This window comes from Ambystoma mexicanum, chromosome 1p, assembly GCF_040938575.1.
Source record: "Ambystoma mexicanum isolate Mex_15411 chromosome 1p, UKY_AmexF1_1, whole genome shotgun sequence".
Classification (NCBI taxonomy): Eukaryota; Metazoa; Chordata; class Amphibia; order Caudata; family Ambystomatidae; genus Ambystoma; species Ambystoma mexicanum.
The window spans coordinates 396,984,282-397,007,716 of record NC_090921.1 but is presented as its reverse complement, the minus strand read 5'-3'; the positions used below and the strand labels follow the sequence as shown (position 1 = coordinate 397,007,716).

The 23,435-nt window shown below is 49.0% G+C and overlaps 1 protein-coding gene across 1 annotated transcript in view; it reads left to right on the top strand.

Moving 5' to 3' along the window:
• Positions 1-23,161, top strand: part of DDX49 (DEAD-box helicase 49) — a 561,187-nt gene extending 538,026 nt beyond the window's left edge. Inside the window, exon 13 of the mRNA XM_069649167.1 lies at positions 22,330-23,161. Within this exon, the coding sequence (XP_069505268.1) occupies positions 22,330-22,509 (180 nt within the window). The 3' untranslated portion in view covers positions 22,510-23,161. The remainder of the gene's footprint in view (positions 1-22,329) is intronic.
• The last annotated feature ends 274 nt before the right edge of the window (positions 23,162-23,435 follow it).

The following is a 23,435-nucleotide window of genomic DNA, read 5'->3' as shown; positions in this document are numbered from 1 at the left end:
CAGGCCCCATGGGGGAGGCTTGCGGATCGCCCGCGAGGGAGGCAGCGGCTTCCCAACTTTCTCCCGCCCGCCAGCCTTGGACCCCCAGCCCCACCACCGGGGAGGACTACAGGCAGCGGGCGCTGGTTGGGCCCGCCGCCACACGGTGACCAAGCCCACCTCCCCCGGCAAGGAGGACCTAAGAGCACGGCGGAGGCCCAGAGGATACCGGGCGTGCACCCGCCCAGAAAAGACACCGCGAGACAGCCTGTCAGGACTGAAACGCCTAAAGAGGCTAACCTGGGTGAGTGGGACCCGGTGGGGCGAGTGCCTGCCCAGAGGCCCCCTCCCGCTCAACAGGCCCGATTGGGGGACTGCCCCACCTAAAACTAGGACCGGAACCCAGGTCGCGCAGACCCACAACATCCCGGGTCAGCGCAACATACCCTCAGGGGCCCACTGGGCCACGACACACCAAGCAGATGGGGGGGGCAATAAACACACTAACCCCGGAGGGAGACCCCACGATCACGCCGCCCGAGGGAACTGACGCACACCCCCGCCCTCCACCGCGCCATTGCACCCCCGGCCCATCTTGAACCCACAGGCTGCCCGAGACCCAGGTGAAAGGCCCCCGTCGCCAGTTGGCGGGGCGTGTGCCCGCCTGAAGGGCTACCCGAGCCCCCCGCGGGGGATATCCCATCGACCACAAAACTCACGGGCGCGGCGCACTACGGACTGATCCAGGGGTGGCACAGCACTCTCCCTTAGGGCCCCCCGGACTACAGCGAATCCCTCGCAAAGGACCAACGACATCCCATGAGCTGGAAGAAGGCCCTACAAACATTTTGCTTCCAAGAAACACCAAACACGACTGAGGTCCCCACTGTCTCCGGCGCTATGGCCCACACGGAACCCGCGGGCCAACCCGCAATGACGATGGAAAAGGGCTTCGCCTCCATCCTTCAGGAGATCAGAGAAATGAGATCCGACATTGCCCAGAAGTTCGAGAAGCTGGACCAAAGGGTAGACAAAATTGAGGATAGGGTCCTACAAATGGAAAACTATCAAACATCCTCCACATCTCAGGAAATCCAATTTGACACACGGCTCGCAGCCTTGGAGAAGAGGGACGAAGAGAGAGCCAGGATCATGGACGACTATAGGGAAAGGCGGAACAATCTAAGTTTCTTTGGAATTCCGAAGACGGAGGGTGAGACGAAGAGAGAACTGACTCGAGTGGTGAGAGACATCATCACCCTCTTGTTTGCTGAGGAAACGACAACAGAACTCACGTTTGACCGGGTACACAGGGCCGGGGGAAGAGCGGGGTGCCCCAGAACGGTTCTGGCCCGCTTCCACTATTACACGGAGAAAGCCAAAGTTCAAGAGGCTGCGAGGAAAGCGGGGACGATAACCTATAACGGCGCACAGATCGCCATTTTCCAAGACCTCTCTGCTTACACCCTAGCCAAACGGAGGATGTGCCGCCCTCTAACACAACAACTGAAAGAGAAGGGGGACCGCTGCAGATGGGGATATCCTTTCTCCCTGTCCTTTGAATACTCTGGCCAACGCACAACACTGGTAACCGAAGAGGACATAAAAGGCGCTATTCAAGATTATGTGGGCGAACCCGCCCCCCGGAGGGAACCAGTGGGCCTGGAGGCGCTCAGAGGGGGCACCCCCGGACAGCTCAACCCCAGAAGGAGAAAAACCGGCGCGAGAAAGTTCAAGAAACTGAACACACCACCAACGCCAATGGAGGATGACCGGGGTGACACCAGCGACCCCACGGAGATCGGGCCTAGAATGCACAATGACACTGGAGATGACTGGTTTGCTGCACCCCCTTGAACTGCAAGTATAAGGGGGCATGGAGGGGACCATAACTGTGGGTACCGAGTGATGCACCAACCAAGGCCCGGGAGAGTATCTAAAATAGGAGGTCCGGGGGAGTGAAGAGAGGGGGGCTGGGGGGGGCTCACGGTACCGAGCTTGGGATCTGACGCCTGGCCGAGGGGAAATCGGCTGGTGGTCCAGCCAACAACCCAGAAATGGAAGAACTACACGGCTGGACGCCAGGGAGGGGGGTGGGGGTTTGTTCACACGTTGGTGGTTTTAGGGTGGGGAATGCGTTGGAGGGAATGTTGGGGAAACGTTTCAAAGAGATCCAAACAAGAAAATACAGTAAGCAGGGAGGGAGGGCCCTTGCGACACTGGTGACCAAGGAGAAAGGCGACAGCGACTATGGCTGACGACCGACCGGCCCTAGGGGTGGGATCCCTGAATGTGCGGGGCTTGAACACCCCCACGAAACAGTAGGGAATTTAGGAGGGCCAAGCTGGGCCTGCTTTTTATACAGGAAACACACTGGGCGAGGGGGAGGGAGCCCAGGTTGCGGGGTGGTGGAATTGAAGAGATTTTCAATGCATCTCACAAAGGGAAGAAAAGAGGGGTTGCAATTTTGATTGCAAGGGGGCTGAATTTCGAGAGACTCCATCCTGAGGGACCCCGAAGGCCGTTACCTCTTCGTACGAGGCTCCCTACAAGGATCACCCATAACCCTGGCGGTTGTATACGCCCCGAACGAGGGCCAGGCCCAATTCTGGGAGGGAACGGGGGAAAGACTGAAAACCTTTGTCCAAGGCCCATTGGTGGTGGGAGGCGATTTTAATATGGTCCTAGACCCATCCAGAGATAGACAACGGGTGGGGGTTCCAAGCCCCAGACCCACTGGAGACGCCACGTCTCGCTGCTTCCAAATGGTGAATGATGACCTGAACCTGGTGGACATGTTACCCACTCCCCGAGAGGGGACTCACTCTTTCTCATACTACTCCGCCACCCACAAAGCCTTCTCCAGAATAGATTATATCCTTGCAGATGAGGTACTCCGACCACACACAGCGGGTTACAGGATAGATCCCGTCCCCTGGTCCGACCACGACTTGGTCAGGGTGACCTTGGCAGGGGACTGGTGCAAAGAACGGAGGGGTCGCTGGAGATGCAATGACGCCATCTTGAGAGACGAGGTCCATGCCCAGACTGTTCTGGAGGCCATCACAGAGTTCTTCGAGCTTAACGATAATGGGGAGGTGGGCACGCATAATCTCTGGGACGCCTTTAAGGCAACGCTAAGAGGAGTGCTCATAAAAATTGGTTCCCGACAGAAAAGGGAAAGGGAGGCCCAGGAGAGAACTCCGAGGGAAAAAATAGCACGCCTCCAACCGGGGGGCTCCCCGGCACGAACCCTAGAGCGTGGCCACATGGCCACCCTGGAGGATTACAGACTCCAATTGAAAAACCGACTCCTCCATAAAACGGAGAAAAGCCTCCAAATGGTCAAACAGAAATACTACGAGAAGGGGGAAAGAGCGGACAGGATCCTGGCCTGGAAACTGAGGGAGGTCCAGAGAAGCAGAATGGTGAAGGGAGTGAGGGACAGCAGGGGCACAATGGGATTTGACACCCCCCATATAAGCAAAGCCTTCCGTCAATATTATGAGACACTATATACCTCCGAATACGACGGCGGCGATGCCCATATCGAAGAGTTCCTCGACTCCATACAGATACCTTCCCTCTCACGAGATCAGGAAGAGGGCTGGGTGACCGAGGAGGAAGTGGAGAAGGCGATTAGTGGGATGAAGGTGGGGACTTCCCCGGGGGAGGATGGCTTCTCGGTGTATTTCTATAAGAGGTTCCGATCCACCCTGTCTCCGTATCTGGTGAAAGTTTTCAACTCGTTGTTGGAGGGGGGCACTCTCCCCGACACCATGATGGGAGCCATTATAGTGGTCCTTCGCAAGGAAGGAAAAGACCCGAGGGAGTGTTCGTCCTACCGACCCATATCGCTGCTCAATATTGACGTCAAGATCTTGGCTAAGGTGGTGGGTAGGAGGATGGAGGGGATAATGCAGAAGCTAATCCACGGGGACCAGGTGGGTTTCATTAGGGGCAGACAGGGTTCGGATAATATCCGCAAAACAATAGACTTGGTTCACTTCACCCAAAATTCTGGTCTTGAGGCATGCATCCTGTCCCTAGACTCGGAAAAAGCTTTCGACAGAGTAGAGTGGAGATACATGACCCTCCTTCTCCAACGAATGGGCTTTGGGTCGCACATCCTGAGCTGGGTCGCCGCTCTCTACAGAGCCCCTACAGCAAGGGTCCAGGTGAACGGAGTGCTGTCAAATTCCTTCCCCCTCACTCGAGGAACTAGACAGGGCTGCCTCCTCTTCCCCCTCCCCCCCTGTATGTCCTCACGATAGAAGCTTTGGCCATAGCGGTTAGGTCCCTCCCAGACATCAGGGGTATCGGCTGGGGAGAGGTGGAATTCAAGCTATCCCTATTTGCGGATGATATCCTAGCATATCTGGTGGACCCGGGCTCTTCGGCCCCTCCTCTCCTGTCCCTGGTTGGTTCGTTCGGGAGGTTCTCAGGCCTAAAAATAAACACCGCCAAGTCTGTCCTCCTTCCGATGCGACTGGTGGACCCGGTACTAGACCCCCTGACTAGGTTTCATGGGATAGCGGTGAGCAAGAACAAAATAAAATACCTGGGGGTTCTCCTCACTAGGGATTTAACAAAACTAGGATCCTCCAACTATGAACCCATGCTATCTGAGATCGCCGCTGATTTGAGAAGATGGGGAGGAATGATCCTCTCGTGGTACGGTCGAATGACGGAAGTCAAAATGAACATACTGCCTCGGCTTCTGTACCTTTTTACAGCCTTCCCTACCCGAGTACCCGCTCAAACATTTATAGACCTACACAAGGGGGTCCGAGATTTCATTTGGCAGGGGAAAACTCTGCGGGTTGGCAGGGCCACCTTGACGCTTCCGAGGGAGGAGGGGGGTTTTGGTCTCCCAGATTTCCAACTGTACTACCATGCAGCGCAACTGCGGGTCCTTCTAGAACACATGAAGGAAGGTTTACGGACATATTGGTCATACCTAGAGGACATGGATGTCCACCCTCTAAAAGTCAGTGACCTCTTGTGGGCTCCTCGCAGGTCAATCCCGAAGCAAGCTCTATCCCAACCGACCTCTGGGACATTTGGAGGGAGTGCCCCCGGACAGCACATCTTTCTTCATGGCCGTCCCCCATGACCTCCTTGGGGGGCCCTCCCTGAAATTGGGCAGCAGAGGGTTCAGACAATCCCAGAGTTGGTCAGATGCGAGAATGGAATGGGCGGGCCAGCTGTTCAGGGAGGGAGAATTCTTGAGTTATGAGGACCTCCGGGAGGGACTGGGAGGCGGGACCCTCTCCATCTTCGAATACCTCCGCCTCAAGGGCATCCTCAGCGACCCCGTGTGGGGCCCTAACCTGCGGAGACAACTAACGCCCTTCGAGAAACTCCTTGACTCAGCAACCTCTAGAAAGGGAGCGGTCTCCCGCATGTACACTGTCCTAAACACTCACGACCTCCAGGCTAGGCGAGGATTCCGGGGGTTTTGGAGTGACCTGGCGGGGGAGGAGATATCTGAGGACGCCTGGGCTCGCATTTACAAGATATCGTTTCATGGCAATCTTTTTACCTCAGACATGGAACACAACTTTAAAATCCTGCAGGGGTGGCACAGGGACCCAGTAAAACTCTCAAATGTTTGCAGGGGCGTCCCCTGAATGCCCGAGGGGCTGCGGCCAGTTAGGGGACTAGAAGTCATATGTGGTGGTTATATACCCGAAGGTACAAACATATTGGGAAGCGGTGAGAGATTGGATAGCGGAGGTAACTGAGGATCCTCTACCTCTTAACCCGCTGACCATGCTGCTGGGCCTCCCCCCGGAGGAAACGGAAATACACCGGTACCCTAGGATGTGGGAAACCATGTTGAGAGCAGGCAGAGTAGCCCTGGCCCACAGGTGGTAGAGCCCGGAAACACCTTCGAAAGACGACTGGACCAAAAAACTTAAGAACATGTTCTTGATGGACAAACTGACTGCATTGGTGAACAATGACTCAAGCTCATTCCTCGCTGAATGGTACGGGGTCCAGCAGGCATGGGGATGGGATGTCCACTAGTCCCGAAATCGTGTCCCCGGGTGGCCGGGGCGCGACCACCGCAGTGAAGGACAGCACCCAATCGGGGTGTCCCCACGGCCTGGGGCGATGTCGGCTTCTGGCCAGTAACTGAATGGGTCACATGTTGCGGCGCTCCAAAGATCTAGGAAAATACGTGAAAGTTTGGTCTCTTTTTTTGCTGTTTGGTTTGGACATGGTGAGGGGGTGGAAGGGGGAGGGCGGTGAAAGTGGGGGCAGGGGGGCCTCAGTTAGGCCCCATTTTCTGTTCTTTATGTTTTACAAAAGGCTAATAAAAACCAAAGTTTAAAAAAAAAAGAGCTGGGGGGTGGGGGGGGTCTCTAAGGTAGAAGTAAATAAGCACATTTCTGAGAATTCTCCCTAACCTACACTATCGGGGACTATGCAGCACAAGGGTCAGGCATCCTCCTTAACCAACCCACCCCTACAGGCGTTTCACCCTCCTATGACTGGACCACTGAACAATTCAGCAGAATTATGAAGAGGATGTCATGTTTGTTGACTTCATGGACAAGCATCCAGAAGAACTAACGTCCCTTAGAGATGCCTCCCAGTCAGGGACTGCAAAACATCAACCCCCTGCCAAAAAACCTCCTCTTGACCCACAGCCTACCACTTCCGCCCTAGGTGCCCCCCGGCCTCCACTTACCAAGACCCCTCTCAGGACATGTATGGCATTGATCTATCAGGGTCGCAAGACCCCGGTTCTCAAGCAGACCTATACAGTGAGGACCAGTACTACGATGATGACATTGTCCTCCAGTCGCCTGACCACCAAGATCAGTCTGTAGCACATTCACCTGTAGATAATCATCTCCAGTACAAAGAACTGCTGCTGAAGGCTGCCCAACATTTCAGTATTGACACCCAAGAGGCACAAGGAGATAAGGACTTTGTGGGGGACATTCTTGGCGACAAGAAGTGCGCGTTACACAGTTTATCCCCACTGGTAATCTATACAGACGTATACAGCCCTCCTTACTTACGCCTAACCTCATAAGGGTGGTTAACTCTAGAATCGAATGTTTATTCACAACAGTGCCCACAGACCCCCTGTATATTAGGGGTCACCTAAAACCTGATTCACTAGTCGTCACCTCTACCAGAAGGAGGGCTAGCACTCCTCTGGCGTCGGCTGAAGCCCCGCCAGACAAAGAGAGTAAACATATCTACACTTTCGGTAGGAAGGCTGCCTCCTCAGCGGCATATTAAGCTAGAATTGCAAATACTACACTCCTAGCTAGTTATGGCTGCCATAAGCTGGATGACTTGGAATATCAGGTTGAAGCGGTTCCAGAACCCCTAAAATTGCAATTACAAAGCACCATCTCAGAGGGTAAGCAGGTATCTAACTGCGTTCTTAAGAATAATCTTGATGCAGCAGACCATGCAGGCTGCATCATCGCACAAGGCACACATCAAGTGCTACGCCTGGCTCAGACAGCCTGGTTTTAAATTAGAGACACAGGTCACCCTCCATAAGATGCCGGTGGAACCCAATGGCCTTTTCGGTAAGACTGTCGAAGACGCCCTCAAGAGCATGTAGGAAGGGTATGGCTCTCTTAAATCCATCTGCCAATTAACCAACAAACCCTACATACAACAGGGCTCCTCAAACTCCAGGAGGTTTCAGGTTCAGGATTCACAACGCTCTTCTGGATACACTGGGGCCCATTGCAAGGACAATCTTCCTCTTCTGGTTTTAAAAGAGGAAATAAAAGATCCAGAGGAAGAGGCAGAACCTCACCTGGGAGAGTCTCCACCCCACTAGGTGGTTGAATTTCACACTTCACCCACGCATGGGAGGGGATAGCGTCTGACAAGTGTTGTCCACCCCGCCCGCCAAGACAGAGTAAGATGACACCAGAAGAGCGGCGCATACTATTAGAATAGGTAAAGACACTGCTGGAAAAGGACGCCATAGAGATCGTCCCAGCAAAACATGTAAACAAGGGTATTTATTCAATGTACTTCTTTGTGCCAAAGAAAGACTTTTCCATGCGCCCAGTCCTAGATCTGCGAACTAATATGTCAAGCCCCAAAAGTTACGCTTGACCACGCTTCAAGAGGTGGCCCCCCTTCTTAAAACAGGGGGGCTATATGGCATCATTGGATATGAAAGATGCATACTTTCACATTTCAATGCTCCCTGCAATTCAAGATAGCAGGAGTCCACTTCCAGTTCAAGGTACTCCCCTTCGGCATTGCCTCAGCGCCAAGAGTATTCACAAAGGAGCTTGCAGTAGTAGCAGCACACCTGCGCAGATAGTCAATTATTGTATACCCTTATCTGGATGACTTGCTAATCACTGGGGAATCTCCTCAAATTTGCAGACAAAATACCCCAAAACGATCAACCTTCTTTTCAATTTGGGTTTTTCCATCAACGAAAAGGAATCAAGTCTACTCCCCAGCCAAATAAAACAATTTCTGTGAGCAATTCTAAAGATAAGAGGAGCTGGCTTTCCTGTCAAACGAGAGAGTACAAAACGTGTTGTTGCAAGTACCTCGCTACAAGACCGGTTGCAAGATAACGTGTACGCAAAGCAATGGGCTTGCTCAGTATGATGGCCTCATGCATTCACTTGGTTCCACCCAATGCAGGAAGGGTTAGCGAAACAATGGTCTCAGGCAAGCGGTCAGTGGGGTGATCTAGTGGTTCTTTCGCAAACCCTGGCACAGGCTTTTCGCTGGTGGTCCAGGGACAACCTGCTAAAGGGAAAACCCTTCCACGTTCCACTAGCACAAGAAATCCTAACTACAGACGCCTCACGCACCGGATGGCGGGGCTCACTTCCTCCACCACACAGCCCACGGCCATTGGACATGCACTACAGCCTATAGACACGTCAACTTCCTGGAACGTTTGGCAGTTCTCAATGCTCTTCAAGCCTTTCAGCAGCACCACTGCCATATTCTACATAAACCAACAGGGAGGCACACACTTTCAAAGGCTGCCCAGGCTATCCCAAAAAATATGGAAGTGGGCACTCAAGCGGAACATGTTCTTAACCTCTCAACACGTTCCAGAGGAACTCCGTGCTCTGGCAGACACCCTAAGCAGATACCCTCTACCAGAAGAACATTTGTATTTGTATTTATTTGTATTTATTGTGTTTATATAGCGCTTTAATCCAAAGCGCTTTACATTATAACAACAAGATACATAAAAGTTCAAAACAGTCGAAGCAATTTACAAACATGAATCAAACCGATACAAAACAGTAAGTAGAGCAATTCATCTGTTAGGGTAAGAGGGAGAGGGGGTGAGCAGTGCAGAGAGAGAAAGGAGGGAAAGGAGAGAGAAATGGGAGAAGGTAAAGATATCAGGGTGGGGGATGGAGAAGGAGAGATTTCAGGGAAGTACGGAAGGAGGAAAAGGTAGGTATGGAGCAGATAGAGAGAAGTAGGGAGTTCCAGTGCAGGGGGGCTAGCAGTTGAAAAGAGCGGAAACGGGAGGAGGCACATGGAGAAGGGGGAATGGTGAGAAGGAAAAGATCAGAATGAAGTGAACGGGATGGGGTGTAGAAAGAGAGGAGAGATGGGAGATAACTGGTAGCAAAATCATGGAGAGATTTAAAGACAAGACAGAGGAAATGAAATTTAAGTTGGGAGTGAAAGGGAAGCCAACCGAGGTAGGAAAGCAAAGAGGAAATTGAGTTGTGAGGGCCAAGGAGACAGAGGGTATGGACAGCTGAGTGATAGAGGGCTTTGAGGGGGGCGAGATGAGATGCAGGCAGTCCAAAGAGTAAAGCAGAGCAATAGAAGAGGCGAGAGAAGATAAGGGAGGAGATTAAAAGTTTAGTGGCATGGAAAGTGAGAGAGGGGCAGACTTTGCGAATGTTGAAAAGGTGGTAGCGACAGGCGCGAGAGGTAAGAGAAATATGGTGGGAAAAGGAGAGGGAGGAATGAAAGTGAATGCCTAGATTGCGAGCGTGGGCAGAAATGGGAGGATTAGAGGGTGGAAAGTGAATAAAATGTGGAGGCCAGGGAGGGGGAAGAGTGTTGGAGGGAAAATAAGACTTCAGCTTTATCAGTATTGAGGGGAAAAAAGCGGGATGACATCCAGTTTTTAATGGCTGTAAGACAGGAAGAAAGTTTAAGGTGGAGATCAGGAGAGAAGGAAAGGAAGAGTTGGGTGTCATCAGCATAGAAATGGTGAGAAATACCGAAGGAGGAGATGATGGGGTCAAGGAGAGAGGTATAGAGAGAAAATAGGAAAGGGCCGAGAACTGAACCTTGAGGTATGCCGTAATCAGTGGGGAGGGTGGGTGAGTTACGACCATGAGTGGTAACTCAACAAAGATATCCTAGACGTAATCTTCTCCAAATGTGGTCATTCTGTGTTGGATTTGTTTGCCACAAGCCTAAACACGCAGTGCCCAGACTTTGCGTCCAGGTTTCCCCAACCAGGGTCCAAGGGGAATGCCCTATGGATGACCTGGTCAGGTAAATATGATTATGCTTTTCCTCCAACACGACTCCTCAGCAGGATTGTCCACAAGATGCACCAGGAACAAGCACTCTAATCCTGGTTGCACCTATCTAGGCGAGACAACCTTGGTTTCCACATCTGCTCAAACTGGCGATTTGCGACCCAATCAAGCTCCTGTGCCCCTACAACATGCTAACACAACACAAGGGAGCATCCCTCCACCCTAGTCCTCAATCTATGAACTTGGAAGCCTGGCTCCTGCAGTCATAGAATTCGGCCACTTAAATCTTCCACAAATGTTTATGGATATCCTAAAGGAGGCACGTAAACCCAACACCCAGACACTGCTATTTCAACAAGTGGAAGAGATTTGTGATATGATGCAAGTCACAGACCTTTAATCCAATCGAATGTTCCCCATCTAGCATTCTACTTTACATGCTTTACCTACTAGAATCCGGCCTAGTATCCAACTCCATCAAAGTACACCTAGCGGCTTTGTCAGCTTACACCACTTCACAAAACAAGGTGTCCTGGTGGAAAGTTCCTGTCATTAAAGCATTCATGGAAGGGGTAAACAGGCTATACGCTCCCATTGCTAACCCTCCACCGGGTTGGGATCTTAATGTCGTGCTCTCCAAACTCATGGGTCCGCCTTTTGAGCCGATGCACAAGGCCAGACTAAAACATTTAACTTAGAAAACTGCATTCTTTGTAGCCATCACCTCTATAAAAGGAGTCAGTGAGCTACAGGCTTTATCCGTACAAGACCCTTTCTTCATAATCCACAAAGACAAAGTGGTCCTCGGAACACATCGTGAGGTTTCACCTAAGTTAATTTCAAAGTTCCATGTTAATCAATCCAGAGAACTTCCTACCTTCTTTTAAAATCCATCTAACTCAGCTGAGAGAAGCCTCCATACGCTTGATGTACGGAGGGCAGTCTTGTACTATGTGAATGAAACTAAACCCCTAAGGAAAACAGACCAACTCTTTGTTTCCATAGCACCTTAGAGAGAGGGCAATCACATATAAAAAAAGCCATCTCCAAGTGGATATCCAAGTGCATATAATTCTGCTATTCCCTATCCGAAAGAGTTTTACCTTTCACTCACAGGGCTCTCTACCAGAGGTACCGGAGCTACCTTACCTATCCTTCATTGCAAACGTCCCTCTAGACGCCATTTGTAAAGCTGCTACATGTAGTACCATTCATAATTTCACACAGCATTATTGCATTGACACACGCTCTAAAGCAGATTCACAAGTGGGACAAGTGGTTCTAAAACATCTATTTGCTGCTGTTCCTTCTCGCATCCCACCTCCTTCTCCAGATACTGCCCGCTAATCTATGCAGAGCATGTGATCTGAGCAGATAGACAAGCCTCAGAAGAGATACATTACTCACCGTTATTGTATTTCTGATGCTTGTGTCTGCTTAGATTCATATGCACCCACCCTTCCACTCCTACTGAAGTCGAAGGCGCATAGATGCTTGATCACATCTGTACTCACGCTAAAGTTCCTGCAACCTCATGTCAGAAACAATCTGAGGGGCCTCGATGCGTGAAGGACCATGGGTAAAGTGTACGTCGTATTAGGGATAGTATTACTAACACGCCCTGGCGATGTCCGTTTTTGACTTTCGAAAACAAATCTTGTAATACTCTGCGACTACCACTAGATGTCGGACTATGCAGAGCATGTGAATCTAAGCCTATACAAGCATCGAAAATAAGATAACGGTGAGTAATGCATCATTCCTCAACACCACCTAGTAGCCATCGCTGGATGTTAACTCCAATTGCTAGCCACATCAGCAAGGCATTGTGGGTATGGAAATTACCCCAAATGCAAACCTTTTTCTACAGGAAATTAGTGTTTTGGAATGTGGGAGTTGGCTCAAATTAACTATTCTACTTTCAAATTTCAGGTTTTTTTTCCAAGCCTTTTTAGATGCACCATAGCTTTCCTGGTGTATGTGTATATATATATTTCTGAGGCTTGTGGATCAGCTTAGATGAAATGCTTTGCATAGGTCGACATATAGTGGTAGTCGCAGAGTATTACATGATGGGTTTTCAAATCTCGAAAATGGGACGTCGACTGGGCGTGTTAATAATTCTATCCCTAGTGTTGACATCTACTGTACCCATGGGCCTTCACACGTCGAGGTCCCTCAGACTGTTTTTTTTCCACCATCGTGGTCAGTCGCTAGTTGCGGCGTTCTTTCTGGCTAAGGCCTTTGATTAAACAAAGTTTAATTTTAGACTTTCTTTCTGCACTACTAACTGCTTCTGTGGCCTCGAAAGGACGGCTCCATCATCGACACTGCTCATCTGTCTAGACGAGCGAAGGTTATGACCTACGCGGGCCTCACCAGGCCTTGGCCCTTCACAGGAAGAGTGGGGGTGGTCATATATGATATGATGGGTATTTTATTACACGCTTAATACCCAGAGGTTTCTAGCGCAGACCCGTGGATCGAACCTGTGTTGCTCGTGTTGTCTTGCTTCCAAGGCGAGCATGCTGCCGCTGAGCTATCCCGTGCTCGCTTTTAGAGAATTGCTATTCTGACCCCTCATCCTCCCTTTTGTCGCTGCACTGCCCTTTTTATTAGCAATGGAAAATACTCCTTTAAATGTTATCCTTCCTGCAACAGGAAATTCCCTTTTGAAAGACCTGCACAGGGTGTGAAATCACTGTCTGCCAAGGGACCACCCAGAGAAAAACTGCAAATTCTGCAGATCTTTCCGTCAAAAACCCTAAAGGACTGTCGGACCAAACGCTGGGCCACCCACGCCATGCAGGCCGAGGCCTCCATAGACGTGGCGGGGGAATCCAGCGAGGGCAGCAGCGACGTCCTTGGCGACACCGAAGGCGATCGGGATTCAATGGAATCCCATGTGCAGGATCCCAGCTCCAATATGCAGTCCAGCGGCCCTGTGACTGAGGCATCACCCGGCGTCTCAGGCACACACTTCCCGCCACACTAAACACACACCCCAATGCCGACCGTCAACTGCGTCGTAGACCGTTGAGAACCAAGCTGTGTCAAAGGAGAGGTCCTCTAAGTCATCCTTGTCCTCGGGGTCATCACACTCGCCACACGACAGGCCTCCGAAACAGACACCGAAAGCTGTTTCAGGCCTTGCACCTAAATAAAGCCCTCCTTTCACGCACCAAAGGGCATGAGTCGAAAGGTGCTTCAGCGGCCCCCGCCTCAACATCTAAAATGAGTGAACTTAACAATAAACACGTCCTGGTCACCCTTTTAAAGTCAAAAATGTCAAACAGTAAAATCTTCACCTCTACCATACCAGCCCTCTACCTCCCAGGATAGCAGCCTTTTCCCTCTGGAGAGACCATTTCAGGGGTCACGAATCAAGGAACAGCCACCTTTACAACACACCCTTTCTGTCTTAGTATTTCCCAAATCAACTGAGTGGACCCCAGAGAGTTGCAATAGTATTATGAGGAGAATGTCCTGCTTTGTGGACTTCATGGACAAGCACCCTGAGGATCTTAAGAATCTTCAGGGCCCTAAACAAATGGAGTGGCCAGGGATGAACCATCTGCTAAAAGGCCATGTCTGGACAGATGCATGCTTTCATATTTCAAAGTGCCCAGCGCACAGAAAATATCTGCGTTTCCAAATAGGGGGAGAACACTACCAGTACAAAGTGCTCCCCTTCGGTGAAGCCTCAGCTAAAAGGGTATTCACGAAAGTACAAGCAGTGGTAGAGACGCACCTACGCAGAGAGTCAATCCCAGTGTACCCTTATATAGACGACTAATAACAGGAGTGTCTCCTCAAATTTGCAAATACAACACTCAAATAACAATCAACCTTCTGTTCCAATTGGGATTCTCAACGAGAAAAAATCAAATCTCCTACCCAGTCAAATAAAACAATTCCTGGGAGCAATCATACAGGCAAAAGAGGAGCTTGTCTTCCCCTCAAACAAGAGAGTACCACACATGCTACCTAGCCGGTGTGAGAAACCTGACGGTATTCTCCCACCTACTCCCCCGGTATCTTCCATTCAGGTGGTCTGGGAAGGGCCATCACTTTTGGGTCATGACCCTGGGGGTGGTCAAGCGAGGGTGGATCACCTGAGTGGAGGGTCGTGGGGAATTGGGAGGAGAATACCCAAGGCCTAACATGGTAATCCCCCTTCCTAATTGTACACAGCCCACTCTCCCTCAGCCTTTATGAGGTATTTCAACTCTCACCCCATCTCCCCTCCATTTCCAAGAAGTACTGGGACGAGGAAGAGGCAATTGGGAGCAATGGGGAGTACCCAAAGAAACCTAGGGATACAAAGTGAGGCCTGCCATCTAACGCCTTTGAATTGCTCCACTAATAGTCAGGCAAGGTCAGGCACATTTACCCAACTGTGCACACCTGACTCCAATTGACTCACATGCAGTATAAAAGGGGTGGTTCCGCCAGAATCATAGAGCGAGCTGGGGATGCTGACTGGACCAGAGTAGCCAAGGGGCAGGGATTTGCAGGAAGTGAAGCCTCAAGGATCCAGAGTGGAACAGCGTGCCGAGACGCTGGCCTGGTGTTAGTGAGGGGATGCAGCGTAACTAGGGAGCCGTCTCTCCAGGGAGCTGGAGTGAGGCAGCTTGTATCCTGCCGGCGGTGTTCAGGGAAATGGTCATTCCTTCTTGACATGTGCCAGTCCCAAGGGTGTGTGAGACCCAGACCTCGACTGAAACCCATTTGACCTGCTCGCCGGTGCCGCACTAAATGTTGGTGAGTTTCATGAGAGAAAATACAGAGCGTTGATGAAAGAAGATCCCGGTGAGTGAAAGCGGGCCGAAAGCAAGCGAAAGCTGGAAAGCGGTGAAAGTAAGCAAAACGGGTTGACAGAAAAGGTGTGCTAGAGGTGCAGAAGTAATGGAAGACAGCAAAGTGAGCTGGCGGTGCGGAAACAGCCAAGAGTGGGTGCAAGTGAGACCTGAAAGTAAGGAGAGGGGTGCAAGAGACACGAAACAGAGAGATCGCAAAGAGACAGTGAGATGCCGACGTCGCCAGGGCGTGTTAGTAATACTATCCCTACTGTACCCATGGTCCTTCACGCGTCGAGGTCCCTCATATTGTTTCTGACATGAGGTTGCAGGAACTTTAGCGCGAGTACAGATGTGAGAAAGCAAAAACAGTGATAAACCAGAAAACATCTATGCGTCTTCGACTTCAGTAGGGGTGGAAGGGTGGGTGCATGTGAATCTAATCAGATACAAGCATCAGAAATACAATAACAGTGAGTAATTTATCCCTTCTGAGGCTCGTGTATCTGCTTAGATCACATGCTCTGCATAGATTAGCGAGCAGTATCTGGAGAAGGAGGTGGGATGTGAGAAGGAACAGCGGCAAACAGATGTTTTAGAACCGCTTGTCCCACTTGTGAATCTGCTTAAGAGTGAGTGTCAATGCAATAATGCTGCGTGAATTTATGAATCGTACTACATGTAGCAGCTTTACAAATGGCATCTAGAGGGACGTTTGCAATGAAGGGTAGGTAAGGTATCACCGGTACCTCTGGTAGAGTGAGCCCTGTGAGTGAAAGGTAAAACTCTTTTGGATAGGGAATAGCAGAGCTATATGCACTTGACTATCCATTTGGAGATGGCGTTTTTTTATGTGATCGCCCTCTGTCCAAGGTGCTATGGAAACAAAGAGTTGGTCTGTTTTCCTTAAGGGTTTCGTTTTGTTCACACAGTACAAGACTGCCCTCTGTACATCAAGTGTATGGAGGCTTCTCTCCGCTTAGTTAGATGAATTTTGAAAGAAGGTAGGAAGTTCTGTGGATTGATTAACATGGACAGTCAAAGGAAGGGTGCAAGCAACCCGAAAGTGAGGAGGATGCAAGCGACCCGAAAGGAATATAGTGCAAGAGGCACGTTAACGAGCAAATGAAGGTGCAAGAAAGCACAGTGAAAAGTATGAAGAAGTGTGGAAAGAAGGTGCTAGTGTGTACGACAGAAAAGGGTGCTGTGCAGGAAGTACAGTAAAGTTGAAAAGGACAGAGGGAAAGAGGCACAAAAGAGGAAAAAGTGCCGGAGAAGGAGAGGGGTTAGAGGTCAGAGTGGTTGCACCTGTGAGGAGCAAAGAACCCGGCGTTCTCAGATACTACCCCCATGAAAGAACTGTACAGTGGAAGGTATATCCTGGCAAGAGCAACTTTTTGTTTGTTTGTTGAACTTCGTAAAGTGGGGCCTAGGCTTGGGAAGTGAGCCCTGAGAGGCCTAACAGTAACTGCGTCTTTTTGTTCGGAACTGCTAGGATCAAGGTTTGGGGAAGGGAACCCCAAGAGACCCAGAGACAGTGTGAACGCTATTGATTTAGGGCCAGAGCCCTACGTGGAAGGTTCCAGAGGAAACCCTTTTGAGTTGAACCATTTTGAACTGGCAGAAGTACACCTATTGGTAAGACTACCTGAAACTGTGCTTTACATTCCTTTTTGTAGTCGCCATTTTTCCTTTAGGAAGATCCCCTATCACATTTGGTTTAAGAGTGAGGGCAAGCATAGGTTTGGACACAGACTAACTTTGGTTTTGGATTTACGGACATCAACAGCCCTTAGAAGCATCAGTTGAGGGAACAATCCCCTTAGAGGTAGGGCTAGATAGGCATTACACCAAAATCACAAAGTTTGATAATAAAGGTTTTCAAATGGTTACTTTTGAGTCCGTCTCTCTCTTGATGCCATCCCTGTTTCACACTGATCGTCAGATAACTGTATGCAAGACAATGCTCCTGCTTGGGGTGATGCCCACATGCATACACCTAGTTCCACACACGCGTCTACGCCCAATGCAGGAGTGGTTAGCAAAACAATGGTCTCAGGCAAGCGGTCAGTGGGACGATCTGGTGGTTGTTTTGCTAACCATAGTACAGGTGCTTCGCTAGTGGTCCAGGGACAACCTGCTAAAAAGAAAACCCTTTGCAATCCACCAGTTCAAGAAAAATACTAACTACATACGCCTCACTCCCTGGATGGGGAGCCCCTTTCCTTCACCACACAGCTCACGACCAGTGAATACGCACCACAGCGTAAAACCACATCATCCTTCTAGAACTTCTGGCAGTTCTCATGGCTCTGCAAGCTTTTCAGCAATATCTAATAGGACCACTGCCATATTTCAAGTCTGTCCAAGCTATCCCCAAAAATGTGGAAGTGGGCCCTCAAGTGGCACATGATCTTAGTCTCTCAACAGGTTCCAGGGGAACTTGATGTTCTAGGAGATACTCTAAGCAGAAAGCCTCTACAAGAGGAACACAAGTGGAAAATCAACAGAAATATTCTAGACAAAATAATTCTCCCAGTGTGGTTATCCTGGATTGTGGCTTTTTCGCCACAATCCAAAATGTACAATGCCCCAGACTTTGCACTCAGGTTTCCCCAACCAGGATCCAAGGAGAACGTCCTGTGGATGAGTTGGTCAGGGAAATGTGCTTACGCTTTTCCACCGACACCACTGCTGAGCAGGATATGGCACAAGATAGACCAGGAACAAGTCACTGTAATCCTGATTGCTCCAGTGTGGGCAAGACTACCTTGGTTTCCACATCTGCTCAAACTGGTGATGTGCAAACCAGTCAAGCTTACGTGGCCCTCTGACATGCTGCCCCAACATGAGGGGACAACACTCCATACACATCCTCAGTCTATGAACTTGGCAGCCTGGTGCCTGAAGTCATACTTTGGTCCCTTAAACCTTCCTCAAAGGTGTATGGATATTCTAAATGAGGCAGGGAAACCAAACACCAGGCACTGGTACTTTAACAAGTGGAAAAGGTTTGTTGTCTGGTGCAGATCACAATCCTTTAATCCAATCGAATGTTCACCATCCACCATTCTACACTACACTACTTTATCTACTGGACTCTGGTGTAGTGTTTAACTCCATCAAGGTACACCTAGCGTCCCTGTCCGCATGCACCACTTCACAAAACAAGGTGTCTTGGTGGAAAGTTTCTGTGATCAAGGCTTTCATGGAGGGAGTCAAGAGACTGCACCCTCCCATTTCTAGCCCTCCACCATGTTGGGACCTTAATGTTGTACTCTCAAAGCTCATGGGTTCTCCTTTTGAGCCTATGCACAAGGCCAGTCTAAAACACTTAACCTACAAAACCGCCTTCCTGGTAGCCATCACCTCGATAAGATAAGTCAGTGAGCTACAGGCATTATCTGTACAAGACCCTTTCTTTGTAATCCACAAGGCCAAGTGGTCCTTAGAACACATCCTAGGTTTTCACCAAAATTCATCTCAAAGTTTCATGTCAACCAATCCATTGAACTGCCTACCTTTTTTTTCAAAATACATCTAACTCAGCTGAAAGAAGACTCCATACATTAGATGTCAGGAGGGTGGTCTTGTACTATGTTGGGCAGAATCCTGTGCAGTTCCCTTGGGGAACACTGCAAAAAGATTAAGACTACAGGAGTAAGCAGTAAACCCAATTGGTAGCAGTCTGCACCACCCAGATTTACCTGGTAGCTGTAGCCGAGCAGTTTGACTTCTCTCAAGAAGAGTAGGGCAGTATATAGAGTATACACAATAGGGCTAAAGACACAGTAGAGCAAACAAACACTGACCAGAGCTTTGTATAAAAAGTATATAATTATTTATTTAAAACACACTTTGGGCAATATACTAGCACTCCAAATCAAAAGCAAGTTAAAACCACAGTCAGGTAAAGTATACACACCTCCCTTAATAACTATTAGACAAGTCAGAATTAGAACACCACGATTTGTTAAACAAACGTGAGCGCATAACCTGGTGGCACTCCAATAGTTCCGTTAAAGGGAGAGAAAAAGGCAGAGCATAGAAATAAAACCGGTCCCAACACTTTTAGGAGTTCTCAGCAAGGGAATAAAGGCAGTATAGACTGAAGAGCCAAAGTTCATAGGCTAGGCCCACTTAAAAGGGAGCAAAACGAAATGTGCCCAGGATCACACGGTTTAAAAATGCACTACAAGTCTTTGCAGAATGTTCAAAAGAGGCTGGGGCGATTCAAGACGGTAAAGTTATAAGGTCTGGGGCCAACCCAGTTGGCAAGCCAAGGATTTAAGGGTCACCTTGGGCAAACCGAAGAAAGGGAGGCCAGGCAGGACACAGTATCTTAAACAGAGAGGAAGCTCCAGCGGTGGCAGTTGTTCCCGGCAGTGGTTGCAGTTTGTTGTTTCGACCAGGGGAAGAGAGGATCTCGTCGAGAAGGAAACGTGGAGTCGTTGCACTGCACAGGGATGAAACCAGCCGCAGAGTTCATCAATAAAAGGAGCGGTCCTTTTATTTGCGGTCAAAGTGGTGAAGCTTGGCTATCCGGCCGCCGGGGTGCTTGGCACGGGTGATTCGACCAAGAGACATCTTTGGAAGGTGAAAAGGGTGAACTGGTTGGTCCCACCAGCTCAGAGGAAGAAGACTCGTCCAGCAGAAGATCTTCTCTTGTCGTCGGGTAAGTGGTGAGGTAGTTGCAGCAGGGCTTCGCCGGTGGTGTCGTCGTTGCAGATGGCTCAGCTTCTTCCCTCTTCGGATTCTTAGGTCCTGTGGCGACTTCTGGAGTTCCAGTCCCAAAGGCCCTGCTTTTTATGCTTTTAAAAACCCTCATTCATCAGCCTAGCTGTCAATCACACATGCTAAGTGGTGAGCCACTGGGCCAATCAGAGTAGAGTGCGACTTAGCAACGCAGTCCAGGGTACCAATTCCCCCTCCACCCCTCCTATGGAACCCAGACAGAGTGGCACCATTTGGAGGGCTTCTGTGGAGAAGCCCCCCAAAAAGTGAAACAAAGGGCTCGACTTTGGTCAGAGTTACAGAGACGGACACAAACGCCATTTTAGAAAAGAGTTCTTGCAAAAAGAGCCAACCGTGAATTTAATATTACATAAATAAACCGGCGGTATCTTTAACATTGCAGCAAAAAGTGGTGCGTTTAAAATCAATGGGAAAATCCCATAGAGAATATTCCGGTGGAATATTTTGCGTGATAACCACTGCCACCAGCCAGAAACTCGACAAGGGGGGACTGGACAGTGCCCCCTTGAAAACAGACCCAGGGGTAATATAATTAACCCCTTCCAGTACTTCCACAATATGATGGTTTGTACTGGTTCTGTTCACAATTTAGGACTAGTAAAGTCAATGGTGGCTTTACATGCCCTGGGAGACAGTAGTCAGTCCCAGGGTATGGAGTCTATGTTTGGGGGTCACTATGACACCCCTGTGTTACTGTACTGAGGGTGCGGTGTAACATACACACAAAAAGAATAGATGATACCCTATGGAGTTAAAGACCCCATAGCCCATAAGCACACAAAGAGTCAAAGACATACCTCGAATCATGCCTAAGAGCGGGAGGAAAAGAGTCTCACTCTTAGCAGAAGAAAAAAACAAACCCCAAAAATCCAGCAAAGCTGCTGGGGGACTCAATAGGTTTGGGAAATTAGCCTTATAAGAGAATTCTCCCATACATACTACATGAACAAAACCTCTAATGAAAACAGATCAGCTTGTTGTTTCCATAGCACCTGGTAGGGAAGGTGATCACATTTCTAAAAGTGCCATCTCCAGATGGATAGTCAAATGCATACAGCTGTGCTATTAACTATCCAAAAAGACCATACCTTTCACTCTTAGAGCTCACTCTACCATAGGTACAGGGGGTCTAGCATTTATTGCAAACGTCCCCCTAGATGCTATTTGCAAAACAGCTACTTGGAGTTCCATTCATACCTTTACGCAGCATTACTGCATTGACACATACTCTAAAGCAGATTCACAGGTGGGGCAAGTGGTGCTAAAACATCTATTTGCCGCTGTGCCTTCTCACAACCCACCTCCTTCTCCAGATGCTGCTTGCTGATCTATGCATAGCATGTGATTTACGCAGATCTACAAATCTCAGAAGGCATACATTACTCACTGTAATCGTATTTCTGATGCTTGTATCTGCTTAGATTTCCATGCGCCCACCCTTCCTCCACTCCTGGAGGTGCATCGATGTTTCTTGCTCTATCAATATTTTCTGCTTTGTTACATCTGTACTCGTGCTACCCTTCAAACAGCCTCCTGTCAGAAACAAAACAATCTGAGGGACCTCGACGCGTGAAGGTCCATGGGTACAGTAGACGTCACACTAGGGTTAGTACAACACGCGCAGTCGACGTCCCTTTTTTGAGTTTTGAAAACAAATCCTGTAATACTCTGCGACTACCACTAGATGCCGGCCTATGCTTAGCATGTGAATCTAAGCAGCTACAAGCATCAGAAATACGATTACGGTGAGTAATGTATGCTATATAAAGTGTGTCTGTGTGTTGTTGAGCACATTAACACCTGTGTTTTGCGCTCACTGTGGTAATAACTAATGGGTTGCCCTGGGCCAGTAATCGCGTAGCCAAGCCAGGAGTTCAGTGCTGTTTATTCACTTAGGCCCTTAACTTGGGCAGTGGGGCATTACAGACCTGAACAGACTGTCTAACAAGTAATTATCATCTAAGTGCTTCTCCTCTTTGAGACCTAGAAAAGAACTAGTTATGCGTACAAAGTACAGTTTACTCACTATAGTGATTTTTGTGCTGGTCTCCATGCCTAGATTCTGCCTAGATACTGCCTAGATACTTGTAAGAAGTCCACAAGCGAATGCAAGGCCATCCCCTGTGTATGGATAAAGGCAGATAGGACATACCAGGCTTATACTTGTATAGTCAATATACAGATATTTTATAAGTGATATTGTTCATCCAAATCAATATGGATGGAGATGTTGAACAGTGTTTTGAAATATGTGCCTGGTAATTGAAAGAAGGGAAATTAGCTGACACATTACCTTGTTCCCTTTTTAGGATCCGGATTTGGAGCAGAAGAGGAAGGCAGAGCTGGAAAAAATCAAGGCTCAGAAGCGGAAGTTTAAGGATCAAATCCAGGGCACACTTCAGATGAAAAAGGATGTGCAACTGAGGAAGAAGCTGCAGAAGAAGAAACAGCGGCAGCAGAAGCTGGCAGAGAAGCTGGCCCACAAATGACCACAGCTGTCAATCTCTTCTCATGCTTGCAGTATCGAAAGTGAAACTGTTCCACTTGCAGATCCATGATCACGCAAGGCCAGACACAGGAAGGACCTTTGTGGGCTGTGGTGAAATTCACTTGCATTTTCTTACCTGCAAAGCCAAAGGCTGCGTGGAATCGGTCAACAATCCCCATCTCTGTTTCGGCGTGGAGAACTGGCACTGCTAAGTTGATACCTCTACATGTGTACTGTGCATTTCCTTTGGGATGGTTGTTTTGAGGAAACCAGGTTTTAGCTGTGTTGGCTGTTCATTGTGTTCTTGGCTGTGGCCTGTGATTGGTTGCCCCAGTGGATACGCCCATGGACTTTGCAGACCCATTGAAAATAGCACCGATCTTCAGTACCATTATGAAAGATTCCGAGAACTCCGGGTGCAGTGCCTTTTCTGGACTTTTTGAGCCAGATAAATAAGTAGTGGTCTGATTTCATTTTGGTTACCCCAGAAGTGAAATTGTTCATCTTTCTGCCAACCGTAATTCTACAAATGTTATAGCTTCTAGGCTATAAAATAATGTATTGTGTAAAAATATGTGACCGTGCTTTTGGATATGGAAGAAAGCTATTCTGTAGCACACCTAATATTTGTATAAAAGTTTTCAAAAAACCGCATTGTTGTGCTTTTCCATCCCATTCTATTTGATGCAAAAGTTGTGTAATACTGGTCCCATAAGCTACCATGACAATTTCCAAATGGCACAATACACTCACTGTGTGAAATACCTTTTCTCTTGTAGATCTCGGCACTCAACAGGCTGTGGCATACTAGTGTTCCCCAGCATGTCATCTTCTGTATATTAATTACCTTTTATTAAGAAGTGTATTTTCGCCCTCATCTCATACCCCGTTTCCACCCTTTGGTAGACGAGCCATGATGTTAAAACT